This window comes from Phialemonium atrogriseum (assembly GCF_030411735.1).
Source record: "Phialemonium atrogriseum strain 8032-3 unplaced genomic scaffold QBC33scaffold_7, whole genome shotgun sequence".
Classification (NCBI taxonomy): Eukaryota; Fungi; Ascomycota; class Sordariomycetes; order Cephalothecales; family Cephalothecaceae; genus Phialemonium; species Phialemonium atrogriseum.
In genome coordinates this window covers 473,551-496,212 of record NW_026848144.1, presented here as the reverse complement: position 1 = coordinate 496,212, position 22,662 = coordinate 473,551, and the positions used below count along the sequence as shown (strand labels likewise).

General features: G+C 56.7%; 8 protein-coding genes across 8 annotated transcripts; 3 read left to right on the top strand and 5 right to left on the bottom strand.

The window, feature by feature from the left end:
• Nucleotides 1–91: 91 nt before the first annotated feature.
• Nucleotides 92–1,585, top strand: QBC33DRAFT_576972 (glycoside hydrolase superfamily; the record flags this gene model as incomplete). Its single annotated transcript, XM_060430955.1, has 1 exon — nucleotides 92–1,585. One exon carries the CDS (start codon nucleotides 92–94, stop codon nucleotides 1,583–1,585), a length of 1,494 nt encoding a protein of 497 aa, XP_060285384.1.
• Nucleotides 1,586–1,761: 176 nt separating this feature from the next.
• Nucleotides 1,762–3,576, bottom strand: QBC33DRAFT_532485 (uncharacterized protein). The gene is made up of 2 exons (XM_060427381.1): nucleotides 2,204–3,576; nucleotides 1,762–2,132 (listed from the first exon to the last, which is right to left on the bottom strand). The coding sequence occupies exons 1-2, from the start codon at nucleotides 3,306–3,308 to the stop codon at nucleotides 2,098–2,100; spliced, it is 1,140 nt and encodes a 379-aa protein (XP_060285383.1). The 5' UTR covers nucleotides 3,309–3,576; the 3' UTR covers nucleotides 1,762–2,097.
• Nucleotides 3,577–3,869: 293 nt separating this feature from the next.
• Nucleotides 3,870–6,656, bottom strand: QBC33DRAFT_576970 (P-loop containing nucleoside triphosphate hydrolase protein; the record flags this gene model as incomplete). Its single annotated transcript, XM_060430954.1, has 1 exon — nucleotides 3,870–6,656. The coding sequence occupies one exon, from the start codon at nucleotides 6,654–6,656 to the stop codon at nucleotides 3,870–3,872; it is 2,787 nt and encodes a 928-aa protein (XP_060285382.1).
• A 652-nt stretch (nucleotides 6,657–7,308) lies between these two features.
• On the top strand, nucleotides 7,309–8,183 carry QBC33DRAFT_557221 (transcriptional regulation of mitochondrial recombination-domain-containing protein; the record flags this gene model as incomplete). The annotated part of the gene is made up of 2 exons (XM_060429788.1): nucleotides 7,309–7,524; nucleotides 7,611–8,183. 2 exons carry the CDS (start codon nucleotides 7,309–7,311, stop codon nucleotides 8,181–8,183), a joined length of 789 nt encoding a protein of 262 aa, XP_060285381.1.
• Nucleotides 8,184–8,215: 32 nt separating this feature from the next.
• QBC33DRAFT_532477 (P-loop containing nucleoside triphosphate hydrolase protein) lies at nucleotides 8,216–10,118 on the bottom strand. The gene is made up of 3 exons (XM_060427380.1): nucleotides 9,916–10,118; nucleotides 9,651–9,833; nucleotides 8,216–9,268 (listed from the first exon to the last, which is right to left on the bottom strand). Exons 1-3 carry the CDS (start codon nucleotides 9,973–9,975, stop codon nucleotides 8,579–8,581), a joined length of 933 nt encoding a protein of 310 aa, XP_060285380.1. The 5' UTR covers nucleotides 9,976–10,118; the 3' UTR covers nucleotides 8,216–8,578.
• Nucleotides 10,119–11,542: 1,424 nt separating this feature from the next.
• On the bottom strand, nucleotides 11,543–13,654 carry QBC33DRAFT_345069 (protease B nonderepressible form). Its single transcript, XM_060423787.1, has 3 exons — nucleotides 13,129–13,654; nucleotides 12,978–13,038; nucleotides 11,543–12,916 (listed from the first exon to the last, which is right to left on the bottom strand). The coding sequence occupies exons 1-3, from the start codon at nucleotides 13,422–13,424 to the stop codon at nucleotides 11,777–11,779; spliced, it is 1,497 nt and encodes a 498-aa protein (XP_060285379.1). The 5' UTR covers nucleotides 13,425–13,654; the 3' UTR covers nucleotides 11,543–11,776.
• A 1-nt stretch (nucleotide 13,655) lies between these two features.
• QBC33DRAFT_345516 (uncharacterized protein) lies at nucleotides 13,656–17,725 on the top strand. The gene is made up of 7 exons (XM_060423789.1): nucleotides 13,656–13,907; nucleotides 14,005–14,112; nucleotides 14,182–14,492; nucleotides 14,544–14,573; nucleotides 14,626–15,985; nucleotides 16,038–16,592; nucleotides 16,671–17,725. The coding sequence occupies exons 1-7, from the start codon at nucleotides 13,821–13,823 to the stop codon at nucleotides 17,388–17,390; spliced, it is 3,171 nt and encodes a 1,056-aa protein (XP_060285378.1). The 5' UTR covers nucleotides 13,656–13,820; the 3' UTR covers nucleotides 17,391–17,725.
• Nucleotides 17,726–18,695: 970 nt separating this feature from the next.
• Nucleotides 18,696–19,620, bottom strand: QBC33DRAFT_345421 (uncharacterized protein). The gene is made up of 3 exons (XM_060423788.1): nucleotides 19,488–19,620; nucleotides 19,280–19,366; nucleotides 18,696–18,951 (listed from the first exon to the last, which is right to left on the bottom strand). Exons 1-3 carry the CDS (start codon nucleotides 19,496–19,498, stop codon nucleotides 18,777–18,779), a joined length of 273 nt encoding a protein of 90 aa, XP_060285377.1. The 5' UTR covers nucleotides 19,499–19,620; the 3' UTR covers nucleotides 18,696–18,776.
• Nucleotides 19,621–22,662: the final 3,042 nt, after the last annotated feature.

Here is a 22,662-nt window from a genome sequence, read left to right as displayed (position 1 = left end):
CCCGTCGTCTTCCAGGTACGCACCCGCCTTCCGATATCCGAGAAGGAAAGAGCCCTTTTTCGTATCAAAATCGACCAGGTCATCCATTGCCATGAGGTTCACCGACGCCCTCTTCGCCGCGGCCGCTACTAGCGGCGCAACCGCAGCCGCAACCGGACCCGAGGCTCAGGGGCTCGGGGCGCGGCAGGCGGCCAACACCATCACGGTCGACCTGACCAAGACATACCAGACCATGGACGGGTTCGGGTTCAGCACGGCGTTCCAGCGCGGCAACCTGATCACCAACCTGTCGAACAAGAAGGTGCAGCGGGAGCTGCTCGACCTGCTCTTCAACCGCACGACGGGGGCCGGGTTCAGCATCATCCGCACGGGCATCGGGTCCAGCCCGGACAGCTCGTCGGACCACATGAACACGTTCGCGCCCAAGAACCCCGGCGGGCCGACGGCGGCGCCGCAATACCAGTGGGACGGCAAGGACAGCGGGCAGCTGTTTGTGTGCCAGGAGGCGGTCAAGACGTACGGCGTGCGGGCCATCTACGCGGACGCGTGGAGCGCCCCGGGCTACATGAAGACCAACAACAACGAGAACAACGGCGGCACGCTGTGCGGGATGCCGGGGGCGGCGACGTGCCAGAGCGGCGACTGGCGGCAGGCGTACGCCAGCTACCTGGCCGCCTACGTGCGCTTCTACCGCGAGGCGGGCGTCAACGTGACGCACCTGGGCTTCCTCAACGAGCCCGAGTTCGCCGCCTCGTACGCCTCCATGTCGGCCAACGGGAACCAGGCCGCCGACTTCATCAAGGTGTTGCACGCCACGCTCGTGGCCGAGAACCTGACCGACACGACGGGCATCGCCTGCTGCGACAGCGAGGGGTGGGGGAACCAGGTCAATATGATGAACTCGATCAGGTCGGCCGGCGCCGAGGACCTGATGAAGGCGGTCACGTCGCACACGTACACGGGCGGGTCGTCGGGCGCCATGAACACCAAGGTGCCGGTCTGGCTGTCGGAGCAGTGCGACCTGCAGGGCGCGTGGACGACGGCGTGGTACTCGAGCGGCGGCGCCGGCGACGGCCTGACCTGGGCCAACAACATCTACTCGGCCGTCGTCAACACGGGCGTCTCGGGCTACCTGTACTGGGAGGGCGTGCAGTGGCCGAACCCAAACACGAACGAGAAGATCATCAAGGTTGACAACGCCACAAACACCTACGAGGTCGCGAACCGCCTCTGGGCCTTCGCCAACTGGTCGCGCTACGTCCGCCCCGGCGCCGTCCGCGTCGGTAGCTCTGGCGGCGGCGGCGGGAGCGTCAAGACGGCGGCGTTCAAGAACCTCGACGGGTCAATCGCCGTCGTGGCCATTAACACGGGCGCCAGCGCGTCGCCCGTCTCCGTCAAGGTCGCGGGCGCCGGCGAGGCGCGCGCATGGGTGTCGGATAACACCCACAAGTGCGAGGAGACGACTGTCACGGTCGGCAGCGACGGCGCCGTGGCTGGGTCGTTGCCGGCCAGGTCGATCGTCACGTTCGTCATCACCCCTGCTGCTGCTGCTGCGCCGGCGGCTGAGGGTGGTGGCGATGCATGATTGGGGGTTTCTTGTCTGGGGGCGCTTGATGGATGGGAAAAGTGTCTGCCCCTTTTTCGGCATTTTTCTTTCACTCCCTTCCCCTCCTTTTTCCTTTCTTTTTGGTATGTTTCCGAAGATACCACCCACCCGAGCGAGCAGTATACCCTGTGGGTTGGGATTTTGGGATGCTTCAGTTGATCGGGGATGGACTTGTAAGTCAATTGCAACATATGAATGTACAGTATACAATACGTGAGCTTGAACGGCACCATGAAACACAGGGTTTGGTATTTTGATTTGGCATCCAACCTCGAGAACAGCTTGACCTGCTGTGCAGGGGGCACCACAGTCTGCTCACGAGTGTGTTTTAAGATGGTGATCTCTACATATGAGAGTATCCATGCTTTTATCTAACCTCCTGGTTTTTGTAGAACCTAACCCCTGGCCTGATCCAAACGCCAGAGCAGACGCTCCATTTGCAAGTTGAAGAACAAACAGTATGATTGGGACATATCGTCCTACCAGGAACCTCATTTCTTCTCGTCAAGATATCCGTCCTTGAATGCTGTTTCGCACGTCAGCAACCAGTCGTCAATCCAGAAAAGAAGCACGCAGCAGGTCGGTTCAGAGACTTACCTCCCGGAATCAGGGCCGCAGCGTACATGACCAGTGAGATGGGCCTGAGATCCTCGTCGGTCGACACCTCCAGGTACCTCTCCCAGAAGTCAATCACGCCCTCCACACTGGCCGCGAGCTCCACATCCTCGCCGGCCCCGTAGCACTGCACCCCTAAGCAGGTACCGAACTCTCGGAATGCCAGCCGCCGGCTCGCCTCCCTAGTCGCGACGCCGCCGGGCCCCAGCACAGCCGCCGCGCGGGCCAGGCTGTCGGCGCCGAGCCGGGCGGCCCAGTCCTCGCCGCGGAAGAAGTGGCACATCCACAGGCCCATGCCCAGGTCGAGCGGGTCCTTGCTGGCCGCCAGCCTGCCCTCCCGCCCCATCAGCGCCCTGTAGTCCTCAATCTCCCTCCTCAGCGGCGGCTCCCCGGCCTGCCCGAAACGCTCCACCGCCGTCCGCTGCAGCAGCCGATAGACGACGAACCCCGTCGCGGCGTCGAGGTGGCCCTCGGACGGGACGAGCACCTCGCGCATGTCCGCCGACACCTTCCAGACCATGCGGCTCGGCGGCTGCTGCTGCTTGCCCTGTTCCCTGCCGCCGCCGCCGACAACGAAACGCGGGTGCACCGCCTCGGCGAGCTGCACCGCGAGCCGGCTATACTCGGCGCCCTCGTCCCCGCCGACCGCGACGGCGAGGCGGTCCAGCGCGAACATCCACAGCGTCAGGTAGTGGTGGTACTGGCCGTCTCCGTCGGGGCCCTCGGCGTCCCTCTTCCCGATCCTCAACCCCCCGCGCAGGAGGCCCCCGGCGCCCCCCGGCTCTGCGCCCGGCAGCGGGGCGGAGCCGTCGCGGGTGCGGCCCAGGGTGTGGTGCACGGCGGCGGCGAGGCGGCGGGCCAGGACGAGGTAGGTGGGCGAGCCGGTCTCGCGGTGGAGCGTCACCAGGTTGACGAGGCCGAAGGCGTCCGTCCACAGGTACCGCCCCTTGTGGCCGCCCGCGCCGGGGGTCGTCGGCGGAGACCACGTCGACGCCGTGGACGCGGTGAGGTTCGTTAGGGGCCCGTAGACGAGCGAGGTCGCTTCGATGAACCGGAGGAGCCTTGTGCTTGTTGCGGGGATGGCCATTGTGTCCTGCCTACCTACGTGTGTGTGTGATCGGGGTTGTTGGGGAAGATTGAATACCAAGTAGTACAAGATCAGTATGCTTTGGTTTTCAGCTATGGTATTACGGGAGACTTGCAGATAACTGTGAACCTTCACTTGTTGAGGCCCGTGGGGATATCTCGTGCTATTGTCCTGATAGCTAGTTGAGAGACGTCACTATTACGCCGTAGCAACACACACACCTCACGCATCTACGTAATAACCGGGGCGCTATGGGGATAACTCCCCTCTAGACCTTGGGAGATCTGCAATATCTCTCTGCAGGTCGCCGAAGGCGTTTATTTGGACAAATCACATTTTGCATAGGTTAGATCATGGAAAATAGTTGATTCGTAAGTACTATTGAGGGCAACTTCTAAACTCCAATGGAATTACCTAGGCTTATCCCCGAGACTTTTCTTTAAAGAAGCAACTATCTGGACATGCTCCAGCACCCAATAAATACCCCTTCATGACTATCGTATCTCATAAAACAAGGCGTTTTTGACGCCTCTCCTGTCTCCTTGGCTGGCTAACAGAGCCTTACCCGTCGTAGATGTCTTCATCCATAGAATCCGGCGCCAGCTCGTCCCGCGCGTCCTCCTCGTCCTCGTCCAGCGACATGTCCTCGTCACCCATGTCGCTGTCGTAGTGGTTCGGCAGCACCGTGATGCGGCCATCGACGACCTCGACCCGTGCCCTCTCGCCGTCGCGGATGTTGTTGCGGAGGATGAGCACGGCGAGCTTGTTGAGCACCTCCTTCTCGATGAGGCGCGCCAGCGGCCGCGCGCCGTATGCCGGCGAGTAGCCTGCGTTGCCGAGCTTGTCCTTCGCCTCGTCTGACACCTCGATGAGCACGTTGCGGTTGTTGTCCGCCAGGCGCTTCTGGATTTCGATGATGCGCAGGTCGACAATCTTGCGGATTTCCTTCCGCGTGAGGCGGTTGAAGATGACAACCGACGAGATTCGGTTGAGGAACTCAGGCAGGAAGTAGTTTCGCAGCGCGTTCATGACGAGTTCCTTGGTGGTCGGATCGATCTTGCCATTTTTGCTCGTCGACCGCGCAAGATATTCGGCTCCGAGGTTGGACGTCATCACGACGATGCAGTTCTTCGCATCGATGACCCGTCCTTGGCCGTCGGTCACACGGCCGTCGTCCATGAGCTGCAGGAGGACTGTGAGGACTTCCTTCGCGGCCTTCTCCACTTCGTCGAAGAGAAGGATGGAGAACGGCCGTCGGCGTAGCGCCTCGGTAAGTTGGCCGCCAGCATCGTGACCGACGTAGCCTGGAGGAGCACCAATCATGCGGCTCAACGAGTGTCTCTCTTGGTATTCAGACATGTCGAACCGGATCATGGCCTTCGGGTCATCGAACAGGAACTCCGCCAGAGCCTTGGTAAGGAGCGTCTTGCCCGTGCCGGATGGGCCACAGAAGAGGAAGCTCGGGGGTTGGTTCGGATTGCTCAGACCAGATCTCTGCAGCCTAATCGCGTTCGAGACCGACTGGACGGCTTCTCTCTGACCCACGACGATCTTCGCCAGGGCGTGCTCCATGTGCAGCAACTTCTCCTTCTCCGACGTCTTCAGTCGAGTGATCGGGATGCCGGTCCACCGCGAGACGATTTCGTTGATCTGATCCGGCCCGACCACATCGGTGATCATGGAACCACCCGAGTCGGGTCCGGTGGAATTGAGCGAGGCGTCGGCAGCGGCCTTTTCTTGCTCCAACCTCTTGATGGTGGCCTCTTGTTCGGGGATCGCATAGTACTGAAGATCGGCAGCCCGGGCGTGGTCGCCCATCCTGCTAGCATCCTCGGCCTTCACCTTGAGGTGCTCTAGCTTCAGCTTGGCTTCCTGAATGTCCCGGCCCCGCTTCCTCTCACTGTCGTACTTCTCGCGAAGAGGCCGGAGCTCTTCCTCGACGTTCTCGGCATCTTGTTTAGCCTGGGCAAGGCGGGCCTTGGAAGCGTCGTCCTTCTCACGGGACAAGGCGTGAATCTCGATCTTGAGCTGCCGGAGTCTCCGCTCTAGGGAGTCAATAACTTCCGGCTGGGATTCCCGAGCAACTCTCACGGCTGCTGCCGCCTCGTCGACGAGATCGACGGCCGAGTCGGGTAGTCTCCGAGAAGTGAGATATCGGGCGGCAAGGTTTGCGGCAGCGACGATGGCGCTGTCCGCAATGGTGACTCCGTGATGGACTTCGTACTTCTCCTTCAGTCCTCGGAGGATGGAGACGGTTTCCGGGATCGTTGGCTCTTTCACGAGGACTTGCTGGAAACGTCTCTCAAACGCAGCGTCCTTCTCGATGTATTTGCGGTACTCGTTGAGGGTAGTCGCACCGATACAGTGCAGCTGTCCGCGGGCAAGCATGGGCTTGAGCAGGTTCGCAGCGTCCATACCACCTTCGCCGGAGGAGCCGGCACCCATGAGAAGATGGATCTCGTCGACGAAGAGGAGGATCGTGTCCTTGGACTCATGGATCTCCTTCAAGACTCCCTTCATTCTCTCTTCGAACTCTCCTCGGTACTTGCTACCGGCAACCAAGGCGCCGACGTCGAGAGAGAGGAGCTTGCAGGCTGCCAGGTGGTCTGGGACATCGGCGTTGACGATCCGCAGCGCGAGACCTTCGATAACCGTTGTCTTACCGACACCTGGGTCGCCGATCAACACCGGATTGTTCTTGGTTCGTCGTGACAAGATCCTAATCACGCGGCGGATCTCCTCCTCTCGGCCGATAACCGGGTCAATCTTGCCTTCCCTGGCCATGTCCGTCATGTCGATGGTGAACTTGGCAAGATTCTCGTTCTCCTCCTCCGTGTCAGCTGTTCGTGAGTCGACGCGCTTCGTGCCCCGGACGGCCTGCACTGCTTCCTGCACGAGCTTGGGTTTGGGGATGTTGGAGTCCCTCAGGGCAATTTGGATATTGGGGTCATCCGAAAGCGCCGTGATGAGATGGTCGACGGCAATGTAGGTATCTTTCTGCACCTTCTGCAATTCCATGGCCTTCCGGAGGATTGCATTGAAGGACGGCGCCATGGACACCTGCTCCGGTGGGGGGTCCTGGCTAGGCAACCGTACGAGCGACTTCTTCAAGGCGCGGTCGAAGAGCTGCGGGTCGCCACGAGCTCGCTCAATGACTTGTCTGAATAGGCTGCTGTTTGTTCCCGGCGGGGCATTCTGTTGATCTTTGCTCAGGTCTGGGAGAGGATCGAGGAGGGCAACCGCGAGGTGAACAGGCAGCAGCTGGGCATGGGCGTATTGTTCGGCCAAGGCCATGGCGTCCTCCAACGCCTTCTTAGCCCGGTCCGTGAATTCCATTTTTGAATTCATCTTGGATCGGTATTTGCGGGTTTTTGGTCGATATGCCTCTTGTTGTGTTGTGGATGGTTTAAAAGGAGAAATAGAAGCACAGCCGTGTTTCGAAGCTCAGCTGAGGTACTGCTTCTGAGAGCCTGGATGGGGAATTATGTAGGCTTTTGTTTCACTTTCAAAGTGGACGTTAAGAGGGAGAAGATTCCACCCTCAAGCGGATCAGAAGCCCCAATTTATCAGTGACGAGTGTTTGGGAGATGTGAGGGTGGAATGATGTTCTCGTGTTGTCAGGACAGCCCGGGAAGCAGCTAGGGAGTTCTGGTGATATCATGCCACAGCTAGAAAGCGCTGGAATCATCGTCATGTCGGGCTGGGCCCCTTAAAACTTCGAGTCTGATTGGTCCAAAATCAAGCTTTGGGCCCCGCGTTGAGCGGGGCACTCGTGGCAGGGTAAACTCTCCAGTCACGTGCAACAAGCCAATTGAACCCCGCATCATGTGACTAAAAGCATGGCCACATGTGATTGGACAACATGTACCGTAATTCTCGACCAATGAGACAGAGGCTTCGGACACCTGAGCGGGAAATTTTATGCTAGGGGCTTCGAGCTCTCAATCACGTTTTCGAAGGCGCGCTCCGTCGTTTGACTCTCCGGCCGCCTCAATCCACGATGAATGCCCGACCATTCTTTTCAGTGAGCCGGCTGGCCACTGGAATATCGCGCATAAGCATACGCCGGGGACACACGAAGCCGCCGCCGCCGCGGCGAAACAAGAGCAAAGGCGACGACAAGGCCGCCTTCGACCCGGGACACGGCGAGCAAATATGGATCTTCAACCACATGCAGAGGAACCACGTTGTGTATTCACACCAGCCCATACTGAGTGTAGGTGTCGCCAATTGGGGGCCGGACCATTTGCCGTGCCAATGCCCGCTGCGAATCCCTTTGCTAACACCTCGTCATGCCCCCAGAACAACAAGGCGATGAGGCAGATCCCGTTCAACGGTAAGAAGCTCAAGCCGGTCAGCCTTCGGAAGGACTACTGGCGGCCGATGGCTATGGTTCAGTTCCCGTCGGGGCTCGGCGTGGTCGGCCGGTCCGTGTTCCAGAAGCTGCGCGAGTTCAGGAAGCTGCACGAGCTGGCCTGGGACAACGACGAGTACCTCAAGCTGTCCAAGCACGACCGTGGAGTGGCCCTGAACGACCAGAAGGCCAACACCGTCGCCGACATGGCCACGGTCCTGGGGGGCGCCGGAAAGGGGAACAAGATATGGGAGGCGGAGCCGACGGCCGGACAGGGGCGCCGCGAGGGGGAGGGGGAGGGGGAGGAGTCGAAGCAAGCGCAGGGGACGCAGGGGAAGCTTCACAGTGCCACGGTCTTCTGGGCGAACGCGCAAGACCAGGGCTACGCGGCGTCGTGGCCGAGCAATGTCACACATCAAGTCGGTCTGCCACCACAAACACGCGGAAGCGCGGCGGAAGCACCTCAGGAAGATGGGGTGGACGAGCCGGTTTCACAAGGGACGGACGCTGTGGTTGCATAGCAGCTGCTCCGGTCTCACGAAATGCGTTGAAGCGTTTAGGCCATGCTTGGGACAACTAGGCTGGGGCAATGTCTGGCTAATGAGATGTTGGCCCGGTCAGGTCTAGACCGAACCCCAGAGGTATATCCTCTTGTATTTTGCTAGTACACCGGTTGTATCATATGTGGTGTTTAGGATATAGGCGTGCTATACATTGATGACTCCTTAGACCTTGAGAGCAAATGACTTGAGATACTCGTAATGCGGGATATTGTCATCGACGCATTCCCGGATGACCTTCTGTGCCTCCTCGCCAAACTTCTGGCGCCATTCCTCGTCCTCCTCCTCGACGGTGATACTCTTCTGCTGGAAATATTAGTACATATTGCACGGGTTGCCGGGAAGAAGGGTTGATATCATACCACTGCGTGAGACCGCGGCTTCAAATACGTGCTGCTGATGACGTCGTTGTGGAAGCCATTCCACTTCTCAAAGGTCTGGACTGCATATTGCTGGTTCTCCTCGTCCTCCCATCGGAGCATGTCAGGGGTGTAGTCGATGCCAACCTGCTTGCAGTAGGCCTCGATGACCTCGGCCGGCTTGTCAAGCAAGTCGTCCGCGTCGATCACCGTGATGGGGACATTGCGCCCGATGATGCCCTCGTCCTTGAGGTAGTCGAAGAGGCGGCGAAGCTCGTCATAGCCGGCCTCGCTGGGCATGAAGTGATAGAACTTGGTCACTTCGTCCAGGGGCGGAATGGTGCATTTGAAGTACGATGGGATTGACCGGCGGGGGTGTCGAATGAGGAAGGTGAAGTGGAACTTCTGGAGCAGTTCGGTTGGGACGACGGTCGGATTGACCGGCTTGTCAGCCCCGTTGGTCCCGTTGGTCCCGTTGATACCGTTGGCTCCGTTCACACCATTCACGCCGTTTACGCCATTCGCCGCATGCACACCATTCACCCCGCCGGTTCCGTTGACTTCCAGTGTTCCGGGCTTGGCCGAGCCCTTGGCGTCCACCTGCAACAGCGAAGGAGCAGGCTTGGCCGGGGCCCCGTTTTCAGGAAACAGGTAGTAAGCTATGTCCTTGATAAAGACTCGCTTGCCCTGCGCCAGTGTAAGCAAGTTGTGGTCCCCCCACCAGACGAGCTGGTCAAAGTCCCAACCGGTCGGAAGGATTCCCCTTCAAAATTCGATGGAAAATGCGTTTGCAGAAAACGGAATGGCGAGGAAAACCCGAACGATGCACGTATCCGTCAAGAAGCATGAACCCCGAGGGGCCTGTCTAACCCCGTCCTCCCTCCGCAGCCAATGGCGGTTTCTAATGAATGACCCGTGGGTGGAAATCCTGGCGCACTTGCGCTCCTCTCAAGCCAAATAACCCGCAAAAGGGGAAGCCCAATCATATTCTGAGAAGCGGCGGTGCAACTTCTCGACGAGATTTCGGTAACCGGTCTTAAGAGACTAGGGGCGAGGAAGAAGTCCGAACCTCGTTAGAATGCGCATCGATCTGGTCCATGACATCCTTGTAGGTGGTCTTGGAATAGCCCGTGGCTTCCCTCAAGGCCGCGTCGTCCTCGAAGCGCGAGCTGAGCCGCTCGGGGCCATAGTAGAAGGGGTCACCGAATGGTTCGTGGACACATGACAGGGTGTCGCGCCGGGTCATGAAAACCTTTGAAATTCCCCAAGGATCAGGTAAGTAAGCTGCTTTGTTGAATGCCCCTGGGCAAGGGGCGTGGGTGACAATAGCCTACCCTTTCGAAGGCGGTGCTGCAAGCACGAGGATGCGAAGCGGCAAATACGGGAGGTAGCATGTTGTCGGTTTATATCTCGTGGTGTGGGTAATGTGGGTAAGAGTAAAGATCACGCAAAAGTCACAGATCAGTTCGTGATCTCGGCTTGGACCCTGAAGGACGGGTAGAGCAATAAGTACTGTTGATCTTATCCCTTGGCTGAACGGCTGACGAGATTCCCTGGGCCGCGTTTCCCACGTTGCCCACTTATATGCCCACTTCGCCCTGGCAGACCTTGCGGCGTAGTGCACAGTCGATTGCCTTGTTGCCTTGGCCCTGGCATAGTGGGTAGAATCGGTACGTCACATCGACGACTTGTTCGACAGAAACTTTGCGGCGCCCTCAGCATATCCTATGAGACTGAAGCCGAAAGTTGGTAGGTGGGGTTGTCGTTAAAAATGGTGGGGTATCATTTGTGGGTGAGGTTGGACGTCATTGGCGAATCTGACAGGTTCGCCCAGCCAGGAACCCAGGAGGGTGGGCCTAGCTAATGCACAATGACGAAACAGGCCTTGTTACCGTGGTCCGACCAATCCCGTCGTGGGGTCGCCTGTCGTGTCAGCTTTGAGACACAAACGCTGTTGGTAGGTTGAGAGCGAGTCTATTACCCAACTGTTGAGGCGAACAGGTGTGCGGGCAGCGTGGGGTGAGCACCGAGTTCCGTTCGTTGTTCAACTTTTACCCTGACGCGCCTCAGATGGACCGGGTTTTCGTGTGACACTGCATATTCGGGGCAACCCCCCGCGCCGGATCTGCGGTAGAATCACCATGTACCACCGCTCGGGACCCCCACCGGACCGATACTGGCACGGGCTGGACCAGTCTTCATCACGGTTCTAGCCCACCGGCCTTGGAGATCGAGTATTGGGTGCCGGCATGATTAGACGTCCAAGGAGGTCACGCGATGTAATGCCCTGTTAGGGATTGGTTCTGCTTGAGACGCTTGCAAGGGCTTAGAGATGTCGTCAGTTTCAGCGAACGAGAAGCCGCCCATGATAAGCAACATTGTGCGACTGATGCACTGCAGAGGCCTAGAACAAGCTTTTTTTGACGAATGATGCAGAGCTTGTCCGGTGCATGGTCTCGGCGCCGGCGTGAACACTCCGGTCACCACTGAATTTCGTGGAGGTGATTTTCGGAAGATGCCCAAGTATTGGAAATCATGACGTTGAAAAAAAGTAGGTGGGAAGAGGAAACAGGCATGACAAGCACTCAGGCTTGCAATCGATGAACAATCCATCAATATTGAGAAACATCTCATCTTGTACGGCTCCAAATCAGATCTCCGGCCTCGCACCTTCACCCCATGCTCGTCGCCTCCCAACATAAGCCAGGTAACCCCTAATTTGTGCATCTGCAGCTTGATAGGCAATGCGGGCCACGTACCTCATCTCATCATCCTCCCAGGCTCGATGAACGTAGAGCGTGGGGTGCCGGGTGGCAATGGCCGAGACGAGAGCTGGCGAAACGAGGTCATACCCAATCCTAGACATCAGATGACGTTTGACTGAGGAAAGGAGCCATGTCGTGCTTGAGAGGTTTAGCTGGGATGTAAGCACGAGTGAAGCGATCGTCAAAAACATTCTTATGTGTCCAAAGGACAACTCGACCCCCTGGCAAACCCTCCAATTGAGTCCATTCTAAGCTTGCGAAAGCAAAAATCTTCCGCAACGGGTAACATACATGACGGGCGGGGCAAGTCATCCCGCGGGACATCGATAATCACACCTTTGAGAGATGCTGCTCATGCGCCGTTTCCTGTACAAACTTGAGGAATATCCCAGCTGTTTTGGCCGACAATGCGGGCCAATTTCAGATATGCCTATCGCATCTTCTTGTTTTCGGTATTGGCTGGCCTCGCGGCTTCGCCCTTATTGTTCGGCCTTGCAAGTCCGGGCAGGAGTTTCCAGACAATCCAGGCAAACCCTATGATAATAGCAGCAGCAGTGCCACGATTGACCCATTTAGACTTGTCGAGGTCCAGGACTGGGACGGTGACCCTATTGATCAGTTGCTCCCCAGTGCTCGGGCGAGGGTCAACATGCCAGAAAGCGGTACTGGGTTCAAAGAAGCCATCGTACCCCAAACTGGCTTGATCGAACGGATTAGTGGCAAACTGTGTGCCTTCCACCGCTTCACAGGCCCAGAATACGGCTGGATACGGAATGTCGATGTCTTGGTAGCCGCCCTGAGAGGGCGCAAGGTAGCGGAGGTGTAGCGGAACCTCCACCGACCACTGCTTGGGTTTCTCCGCAGTAGGAGGCGACAATTCGAGGAGGATTGCCGACCCCCACAGTTTCATGGCGTATTCGGGGGCCTCCAAGTCAACTGGTTGAGATACATAGCGAAGCGCGGTTAGGTTCTTCGAAGCCAGAAGGAGATCATCCGCCAGCTGATACTTGTCCGGGAAGATGCTCCGAGGCAAGGTCAAGTATGCGTACGGTGAGCAAGTCGAATCCTTCGAGGGTTGCTCAGTGGATTCGAGCGTTATCTGCAAGGTTGGGTGCATGCCCGTCGGACTGAGGAACTTGGCAGAAAAGGACCCTTCGGCATGTCTATGCCGTGACGGGAAGGAAAACAGGGTCGGCGAGGGGGCCGAGTCCTGGCCAAGGACAGTAAGGAGACCGGATAAGCCAAGCTCCTGAGGCTCTAGGTTCGGGGGTTTGTCTTCGGCTAATATGCCAACCTCTGTTCTGTACTGCTGCGTTGGAACGCGAAGGGTTTGGGCTTGGTAGGGCCAACGGGCCGTGATCTTCAAGTCCCCAACGATAGCATCGTAGGAGATGTCCAGTGACGATGCTTTGCTGAGACGCTCAACTTGAGCAGCACAAGATTCATCCGCCGCTGAGCAGGCCGTCTTCACGGCATAGCGAGCAAACTTAGAGACGCTTTCTAGCGGCTGGAAGTACTGGAAGGTGGTTGAACGCGAAGAGCGTTCATGAGGGAGGGTTGTGAAGGACTCCTTGGTGAGATGTCAGCCTGCCTGATCTGGACAGCAAACAGTCAGACGATTGCCAACAAACCTCTGGTGATGAGCAGTCCACATCGCCAAAAGCCGTACTAAGTGCCTCGCAAAGCGTCTGGCTGTGAATTTCGAGTCAGTGTACCATCGCAGCAAATGCAAGACTATCTCCCTATATCGGAGACCGTAGGTATCTAGGTATAAAGACTCACGTGTCTTTTCCCGTGCTAGACAGCGGAGAGTAGAATAGGTGGAATCCGGGCGGCAGCGTCGAAAACAACGGGCTCACTGATTCGGACAGACGTGAACTGGCCCATCTGATATGCAGTTTGCGTGTGTCCCTTAATAGAGTCTGCAATTCGCTGGGCAAGTCGTCTAGTGCAAGGGTAAGCCGGTCCTCTCTTGCTGCCTTGATAACAGGTCCGCTAAGACTATCAGCGGAGATCTGGAGAAGAGCCGGGTCGACGGCATCACCCGGCCTGTGGATGAATGTGGTCCGCTGTCGCATGGCGGCAAGTCTTAGTTGAAGCTTTAACTTAACTTAAGAGACTCAGCCTTCTTCTATGGGTGGGCGAAGCGGGAAGGCCACTTGTGCTTGTGCCAATTGGGACGGAATGACGGAGGCCTGTCACTCAACCTTCGAAATTCGAACACCGAGCGGATCAGCCGCTAAACCCGATTTGGATACCGAATTGTCAACGTGATGGGACTCTTGACTTTTCAGGGCCTGGCCGAACGTGTTCCATCGTTCTCCATCGTCTCGTCTATCACGAACTCATTAAACTTGTTGAATTCCGAGTTCTAATGGGCTACTTCAGTGGGGGGTTATCGACATCGCAACTTCCACCGTCACCCTTATAACTAGCCTGGCCCTGGTCTCACTTTCCTCTGGAGCTCCGGCGCTATGGCAGACCCGCAGACGCCGCATTTCATTCCAATCCGGACGCGGAGACCGGCCGATATGAATAGCATAAGCAGCGCGGACTCGGCTGTAAGTCGTCTGTTTTAAGTCTTTGCATCTCTTTGCTCGCAGCCGATGGTCGAGGCGACGATTGGATCCTCTTGCTTACATGCCATCGATAATTCAGTATGGCTCGGCTTCTAGCGAGGCTTGCACACCGTCTGCGACTCATGATATAAGCCGTGTCAAGTATCATGTCAAACATTTAGAATCTTTCGTTGAGACCCTTCAAGAGGTACGTCCAAAACGCTTGAACACGTCCGCCAATGGGTGACCCCGTTGAGCTTATCATGTTTCGATGTAGTCGGCCAGCAGAGCCTTTCCGAACCGTGGCCGGTCATCTCAGCGATACACGAAGGTCCAAGCACTGCTACTCCATTGGAAAAGCGATGACCTATTCGTGCTGCCGGAGTTGGAAGATCTGGAGAAATGTCTGCGAGAAGAGTTCAACTTCGAGACCGATGTCTTCTCCATCCCTTCCGACAACTCACATCTCGAGCTGATGCTCAAGGTTGGTGACATGATCAAGAAGCATGAGTCAGAGCAGACCCTGTTTGTTGTCTACTATGGCGGCCACGCGAGGATAGACGAGTCTAGGCAAAGCACCTGGTGCGCGTAAGCTTTATCCTCCCCCTTATGCATTCCCATATACTTAACGGCCTATAGAACGCGCCATTCCGGATCGCCATGGCTACAGTAGGTCTCTGTCTCCATGCTCTCGGCGCTGTCCATTAACCAATTCTCCCAGATGGTCCGCTATTCAGACTCTCCTGGAAAGGTCAATATCAGATGCCTTGATTCTTCTGGACTGCTGTGCTGGAGCTGCAAGCGCAACATTCCCTAATGGGAAGAGCATCACCGAGACAATATCTGCCTCCAGCTGGGATGCAATAGCACCAGATCCCGGCCGCTATTCTTTCACCAACGCGCTCATCGAGGTGCTCTCGGAGTGGAGGCACCGGACCTTCTCGGCGGCAATGCTTCACGCCGAGATATTGGCACGCTTGAAGCACCCCAGGCCGATCATGATCAATGGCAAACATTTCGAGGCCAGGTCAACACCCGTCCACTTTATGATGACGTCCAACCACAAGGCCCCGAGCATTGAGTTCAGTCGGGTCATTCCTGAAAGCGTACTCCCCCCGTCTCCCCCTTGCGAATCACCTGCGCCGTGTCTAGAGCCACCCGTTATTCAAGGTGGGGGCATTGCCGAGGAGGAAAAGGAAGAAGTGGCCGGACCCACGATCGACGAACCTCATGTCATGATTTCGTTGGCATTGGAGGATGACCAGAGGTTAGACCTGGATGCGTGGGAGCAGTGGCTAGCGAATTTCCCTGCGCTCGCGAAACACGTCAAAATCCAGGGCGTCTTCCGAAGCCATTCCACTCTGCTCCTACTCTCCCTACCGGTCATGGTTTGGGATCTCTTACCGGAAGATCCTGCCTGCTCGTTTGTTGCCTTTATCCGCTCGAACAATCTCATCCGGCAACAATCTCCCGCCTTGGACGCCACAAGCGTTGGAGCCGCAGTTACCAACTACGGCGGTATTGAATATGGCGATGACGGAATTGAATCGGGGTCAGAGTCGGAGACCGAGACAGAGAGAGACGACGCTGATTCCCTTTTCTCTGGGACCACTTTCTCTCCGAATGAAGAGGGCAGCATTCTCGGACGGGAGACTCCTTCACTACTCCGACGTCGTCAAAGCCAGTCAACGATCAGCTCCATCTTTTTGCAGGACGACCTGAGATCTCAGCCTGCGCCTGTTGCGAGGCCGAGTCTGGCACGAATGCAGTCCGCCTCTCTCGCATCCTTCAACAGGCTTACGGGACATGCATCAAGCCCTACAAGTCTGGCAGATGCTGTAGGTCTTGGCTCTGAGACCCATCGCCTGGGAAAGGGAAGAGTACGATCAATGATTCAAAACCAGATCGCATCCCCCATGAGAGACGTCTTCAGTTCCGAGCAGGATGTCGAAGCAGGGTCAATGTTTACGGAACGGGTTTCGCAGTGTCTAGATGATTATTTCCAGAAGGAGCCACAACCGGATGCGTCTGTGACGCATTTCCTCGCTTCAAATCTCGGCGTCGAGCCTGCAGACGTTGATGTAAGTGTGGCTGGCTGACGTGCCCCTACGAACAGTTAACTAACTCAGACAGCTGTGGTTCCATCACCGCCGCCAGCAGCAACTCCTGGCAAGTAATCTACAGAACCTCCGGATTCGCGACCGTCCAGCGGAAGCGAGGGATGGGGCGCGGATGATTCTACCGGGACATCTCCACGAACTTTTTGATATCTTCCCGACGAAACGAGTCCTAGTCGTCGACCTTCGCTCTCCAGCACATTTCGAGAAGTCTCACATTCACGAAGCTATAAACCTCCGCACGCCCGTGAGCTTCGTGCAGAATGCCACGCTCGAGATGATCCAGGATACCCTCACGGACGACCAGAACCGCAGAAACTTTGCCAAATGGGCACAATCGCGCTGCGTCGTCTTCTACGACAGGCTAGTCGAGTTTAGCTGGGAATGCCCGCTGGCTGACGCTCTGTACGACAAGTTCCGGGCCGAGGGATGGCTCGGCAAATGCTTCATTCTTAAGGGGCATTATCACGAGTTCTCCTCTTCATTCGATAAGTACATCAGCGGGAACAAGATGACTCGGGAGGCGAAGCAGTATGTGGATAGCCTCCGACAACAACCGTCTCCATCTCCAGTAAGTCATCCTTTATTTTCCCGCCCTGGCCAAACCCGGTGGTCAAAAGCACCGTTGCTAACAGCGAACCAGGGACAGACACAGGAAACCGAAGATCGCTATGGAGAATGGCTCAAACAACTGGAGAACGAAGACCGACTCCCCACAGAGCTCATCCCGACCAAGAAAGCGGAGCGCATACTCGCCGTCAACGAGCACCAGAAGGAGCTCGAGGCGGAGCTCGAGATGCGCTTCCCGGCCCTCTACCGCACAGCCGAGGACCTGCGCGCGGCGCCCCCCGCGTACGGCGCCCCCGGCAGCGGCGGGGCGGCATGGAACCGCAGCGGCGGCGGCGACGACTTCGACCGCAAGGCGCCCCTCGTCGAGCCCCTCTCGAGGGGCCTGGAGAAGATGCAGGAGGCGAACCTCACGCCTCCCCCGCTGTCTCGGGCGCCTCCCCACGCGGCAGCGCCGTCGTCCGATTACAAGTCCGAGCGGGCATATCGCCACAGCCACCACCACCACCACCACCACAGCCAGCAGCAGGACGGCAAGGTCGGCGGCGAGCAATGGCCAGTGGTGCCGGCGGCGGCGGTGGACGACTGCGATTACGACTACGACTACGACGAGATCGAGAAGGACGAGGCCCTGAGGAACGACCCGGCCTTTCAGCGCGCGGGGGCCAAGCTGCGCGAGGGTGGCGGCGGCGGCGTTGGGGACCTCGCTGGCGACGACGCCCATAGGAGGGAGAAGGGGTGGGCGGCGCCGCAGGGCCAGGCACAGTCGTTCTGGAAGCGGCTGCGGCCGAGTGCGAAGTGAATAATAGAGCGTTGCATTTTTTTTCCCTACTTTTTCTTTCCGTTTCTATATAGCTTGGCTGGGTTGAACGTGTTTGGAGTTTGTACTCGATACTAAGGGGTCCTGTTTGGTCACATGCATTCTGTGGGAGGCAGGCGCGGCGTCACGGTTGGGTTGTTTTGGTTTGGAAAGACTGGCCTGGTTACGCATTCTTGCCCCCTTTATCCCTCTTGGAATCTCATCGTGTACGGTAAACAAACAGGACATGGATATAGAAATATTTAGTATATCATATACGTTTTTGCTACACGGACTCGATCTCATAACTTGCCTCGGTCGATTCAAAAACCCGAGACTAGCCGGACTAACGAATGCCTGCCATCCGTGCCCATGTCTTCAATGAACTGGTGGGACTTTGAAACGGACGCTAGACTAGCATAGAGGTAGTGTAGATTTCCAAGTCAATCTTGCCCAGCGAGGCGCTTGGCTCCGTTCGTATAAGGCGCACGCATGGGCCACAGGAGAAAAAGAAACGAAAAAAAGTGATAGGGGCAGCAGACACAAGATGCGATTGGGCGCCAACGTTTTGAAACCCCCTGTCTGTGATGTGATGTCTCTCTCAGAGCGAACAAGTTTTAATTTTTTTTTTTTTGCTTCTTTGCCCTCTCTTGAGTGGCTTTGGCGCCTTGACAACGGGCCGGGATCTGTTTCAACAGAAGGAACAGCAGCCTTCTGTGGAGAGAGAGAGAGAGAGGAAGAAGGGACGGAAAGCCCAGAGCAGGAATGCCGCAGGGCCGCTACCGCCAGTAGCGTGGTTCTCCCTGTTTCCCCCTCTTCTGCACTACTGCGGACACTGACTCTCACCGAGAACATGGAATGGTTGATCCCCGTCCGTGTTCACTAGCTGGGTCCATGGCGCGCTGCACAAGGCCAAGTTGGGGAGGGATGTTGCTGGTTTATCACGTCGCGGATGGGTACAGGAGTGAGACATCGTCTTTTGCACAGCCTCAGAAGTCCGGGCTTTCGGGGATGTACTACGCAGTAGTAGTATCCCGTAGGGAACTTAGTGTGCCATAGTGGACGTATGACATGGTAGTTGAGTTGCATTCTCGGGCTTTGACAGGTGCACTAATACAACCTCACGCAGTGGGGGTTCGACTGGGATGCAGTTGGTCGACACTGGTTTGGCAGAGAGATTACACATGTGCCCTTCGCAGTCGCCCGTCACTGTTCTCCAGGGACTAGGTGAGTTCTGGAAGTTCTGGGGCATGGGTTGGCGGTCGAAAAAGAAAAGAAGTTACGTTGCAACGCATAACCAGATCTCAACGCTTCCTCCCCTCTCACACGCACCGTTTTCTTTCCTTTCCTTTTTCTACCCCTTCTCCTCTCATCACAATGAGAGCCAGACTAGGTAACTTTCAAGCTAGCTTGATGTAAGCCGGCAGGCAAATCGTAAAGAATCTGATCATCTCCATAGAACACCAAACAAATCCGGCACTCTTCGCACCAGAAATGGCGCCATCCATCCTCCTCAACGGCACTCCTCCGATAACGTCCAGCGTGGAGCCGGGGTCTCGGGGAACCACCCTTTCCGGCCCCTGCCCGCCCCCCTTGTCAACACCTCCCTTCCCCCCCGGTCACGGTCTTGGCGGTCCGTGAAAATCTCTCGCAAAGCAGGGAATCCAAAAAAAGAATCCCCAAACCCACCCCAGCCAGGATGTGATTCATGGCTCCCATCCCATGGCAGACGTGACAGGTGGAGGGAGAAGCCGTCGCCCTTCTCCACCCCCCCTGCCACCCAAGAAGTGGACATCTAATAATCCCAGGCAGAACTCCCCTTATCACAAGCCAAATAAGCCGGGACAGGAAGCGTTGCCGGATGGGGGTTTATGGATGGTTCCCCGGGGGGAGGGGCCGAGGATGAGGGAAGATCTTGACGATCTGGGCTCGGACTCGCCCACATCAACCGACTGACGATGGCGATGACGACCATCCCCCTATTCATCTTGTTAGAATCGTAGGCGTCGGGCCCCGTTGTATTCTTTCCCTTCGTTTCGTCACATCACCAGGAGAGGGGAACTAATATTGCGGGCCCAGTGGAGCATCCGCGTAAATGACCTCTGTGTCATGACTTGGGGGTCGGCGGGTGAGAGACAAGGGATCCAGGGCCATGTGGGATTTGTTTGATACCCGTTGAGAAAATCGAACGCTACCTCCCCTGATCCTGGGCGGACCCATGTGTGCCTGCTGCCTGGTAACTAGTGTTGCTGTGCCAGAGCAGAAGAGGAAGCTGTTATTGATTAGTGCCAGCGGCAGTCGATGGGAAAACTGTTGATAAAAGATCTTGGAGCTAAGAAACCCCACTAGCAGAAAGATGGAAGGCGGCGGATGCTGTTTTGAGGGCTGTCAATACTGGTCAGAGATCTGGGCATTACTTGTAGCCAACGTCATTCGGAAGACGCCTTTGGTGTGGGGAGTTGGGCAAATAAACTATCACGCCGTACTGTTGGAAAGAAGGTGCATCAGCTGCAGGTACCTCCTGTCACCTTCGGCGCTACCCTTCCTCCTCCCCTCTTTGGCGGACATGACATGACAGGTAACAATCTGCACACGAGGCGGATCGAGCATCCGTGGTCGATCTGCGAGGGGTTGCGTCTTTTCGGATGCGACATTGACAAATCCACCCTTGGTGGGCTTTTGCCCCCTCAGGGTTCTGACGGGAGTTGCATGAGAAGGCTTCGCCTGTCTGATTATCGTCCCGAAATGCGTCGGCTCTTTCCACTTCCCCTTTTCCCAACCGACGGCCCCCGGGGAACGAGACTTGGCAAAGCAATGACATGTCTGATTGTTGCTACTCTCTTGTTGTACTTACCTGCAGTTAGTAACTCCTCCATAGTCGTCGAGGCATTATCCCACGTTTGAGGCGGCAGCGAATAAGTTGGCAACTCATTTATACTTCACCTAAACTTGCTTACTCCCTGCCTATTCCACTATCTCAGGAGTAAAATCCAGAAGATGGCTCTTAGACTATAGAACAGTAGTCGATCATCAGACCAGGCTGATATACGACAGGATGCCCCTGTATATCGGTTCTGCTGACGAGTTGCTGTGGTATACACCGTTGTTTACCCGAGAGCCTTAATCGCTCACGAGACACTTGGGAGTGGTGCCCCCGTCTCTACCCCTGCCATGGTTCGCGGTCAAGATCTGACGGGGCGCGCCCAGAAATCGGAGCTGACTGGGTGGACGATGGCTGCGCTTGTGCGAGATTTGACAGTCCATCTTGACTTCCCCATCGCACGGTAACGGGGGCCTAAGGCGGCGCCCTTTGAATCCCGTACGCCTCACTTGGCGATAAGCACGACGTCCCTAGTGGGCTCGAACACCCTCATCACGGCCGTACGTTGCGGCAGTTGGCAGGTTGGCAGGTGACTTGCATGCTGTTCATGTATATTAATCGACCGACCAACTGATCGGTGGGCGCCTCCTGAGCGGTGTAAGCCCGCCGGCAACCTCCTCATTCTCCCAGCGTAACCCGGGTGTTGGCGGGAGGACGGTGAGGACGTACTTCAGCCTCCCCAGGCGAGGATTCGTCGGAAGAAAACTCTGTAGCTCGGCGTAGCAGAAATGGGGTTGGACGAAGAGGCGTGAACCTCTTCAGCTGAAACTCTGACATTCTCCGCATACAACGTCGCGGTGGGACACGGAAAGAGACCACCAGGAAAAATGCGATTTTTATACGGGGGTTGCCGACCCGGTGAACAAGACAAGCCTGGGGTACGACGGGCGGAAAGGTCGCCGCATGTTTGTACAACGTGCAGCCGCCGTACCCAAAAAGTGGTGAGCATGTAGCGAGCCGCTTCGACAGCCGCGAAAACTGGTTGGATGATATACGCCCAACTGGGGGACAAGATCACGAGGGAGGGGCGTGTCGCTATACACGAGTCGAAAATAGGAAGAGCCCTTCGTTCCACTGGTCAAGAATGATTCCCTGGGCTGTTGTTCCTGCAAGATTGGCGATGTATGTACTGTTAGCGTGCCAAACTCGCTGGACCTACCTGTCTGTCCGATGATGCGTTCAGCTTGTACTTCCGCACCTTTGGGGGGGAGCATCTGTGACAGATCCCGTGTTCTCCTTGTCTGTGGGTTGTTGGTAAGGCTCACCCTCTCTCTTCTGGCTTGTCCTGCATACCTAGTGTTGTTTGTAACGTTTGCCAGGACAGTCCGTATACATGCCCACGAGGCTCAAGTCAAGACATGGTGTCACTCCCTCGCCTGAATCGGAGTAATAGGTTGAACCCTCCGCTGCTCGACTGCACCCAACTGGAATGCTATCCTCCGCATTTGACTCGGACACCGGGAAATCGGTTTAGCCGCCGTTATCCCGGAGATGGGGAAGGTGGACAAAGTGAAACGACCCGACCGAACGGGTTGTCTTGGCGGCAGGCGCCGGTCCACTTTTGACCTCCCACCCCCTCCCTTGTGCCAAGGGACCGGGGTCCTGACAGTGACAGGTCAGCCCTTACCGATTCAAGGAATTGTCGCGAATGGTCCCTGCGCAATTTGACAAGGGGGGTGCCACAACAATCTGCAAAATGGTACCTTGGCGTACTCGGGTACTACTTTCACGGATACGTACCCATGATATGGAGGCATGGACGGCAAGACGACGACGACCCTCACTTTTAATGTGGAAATTGGCTCTGTGCGTATTTTTGGATTGCTAGGTAGGTACCTAGGTAGGTAAAATTAAGTTTGCCTGCACCTGCACGAGGGGACAAATGGGGCCGCAGTATTTTACCAACACGGCCAAGACAGATGGGTAGCGACAGCCTTGGGCTCGGGTTGCTGACATGAAGACAGCCTCCCTTGCATGGGCACGAATATGTACGTCACTGGAAGTGGAAACGGCTAGCGGGGGGTTGCCAAGCTGATCAACCCATTTCCCACATCATTCCCGCCGATATTTACACTACTTGGCGACACAACATACCACTTTCGACCTACTACCTACGTATGACTTGGCCTCGATACCTACCTACCTACCTCGTTAAGGTCCGAGCCAGCGGTGTGTGAGCCCAAGGTCCCCCTATTCCAGTGTCCGTTTTCAGGAGATAATCGTATACACGCCGTACACCACATAGGACCCTACATAGGTAGGCCACCACATTGTACATCGTACATCGTACATCATAAAGCACAGCACGTGCATCTACTTGTTTGTTGGCTCAGGGCTGTCATGCAGCGTGCATCGGTTTGGGACTGTGTTGACGACCGTGCTGCCTCCCAAAAC

Excerpts from the sequence above, each read along its gene's own strand:
- QBC33DRAFT_532477 (XM_060427380.1), bottom strand. The coding sequence starts at position 9,975 with ATGCTACCTCCCGTATTTGCCGCTTCGCATCCTCGTGCTTGCAGCACC. Across the intron at positions 9,834-9,915 it reads GCAGCACCGCCTTCGAAAGG|GTTTTCATGACCCGGCGCGA; the intron begins GTAGGCTATTGT and ends GGAATTTCAAAG. Across the intron at positions 9,269-9,650 it reads TCGATGCGCATTCTAACGAG|GGCAAGCGAGTCTTTATCAA; the intron begins GTTCGGACTTCT and ends ACACTGGCGCAG.
- QBC33DRAFT_345069 (XM_060423787.1), bottom strand. The coding sequence starts at position 13,424 with ATGCGACAGCGGACCACATTCATCCACAGGCCGGGTGATGCCGTCGAC. Across the intron at positions 13,039-13,128 it reads TCTAGCACGGGAAAAGACAC|CCAGACGCTTTGCGAGGCAC; the intron begins GTGAGTCTTTAT and ends CGAAATTCACAG. Across the intron at positions 12,917-12,977 it reads TGGACTGCTCATCACCAGAG|GAGTCCTTCACAACCCTCCC; the intron begins GTTTGTTGGCAA and ends CATCTCACCAAG.
- QBC33DRAFT_532485 (XM_060427381.1), bottom strand. The coding sequence starts at position 3,308 with ATGGCCATCCCCGCAACAAGCACAAGGCTCCTCCGGTTCATCGAAGCG. Across the intron at positions 2,133-2,203 it reads TGCGGCCCTGATTCCGGGAG|CATTCAAGGACGGATATCTT; the intron begins GTAAGTCTCTGA and ends CGTGCGAAACAG.
- QBC33DRAFT_345516 (XM_060423789.1), top strand. The coding sequence starts at position 13,821 with ATGGCAGACCCGCAGACGCCGCATTTCATTCCAATCCGGACGCGGAGA. Across the intron at positions 13,908-14,004 it reads TAAGCAGCGCGGACTCGGCT|TATGGCTCGGCTTCTAGCGA; the intron begins GTAAGTCGTCTG and ends TCGATAATTCAG. Across the intron at positions 14,574-14,625 it reads TCCGGATCGCCATGGCTACA|ATGGTCCGCTATTCAGACTC; the intron begins GTAGGTCTCTGT and ends CAATTCTCCCAG.
- QBC33DRAFT_345421 (XM_060423788.1), bottom strand. Across the intron at positions 18,952-19,279 it reads CTTCCCTCATCCTCGGCCCC|TTCCCCGAGACCCCGGCTCC; the intron begins TCCCCCCGGGGA and ends CGGAAAGGGTGG.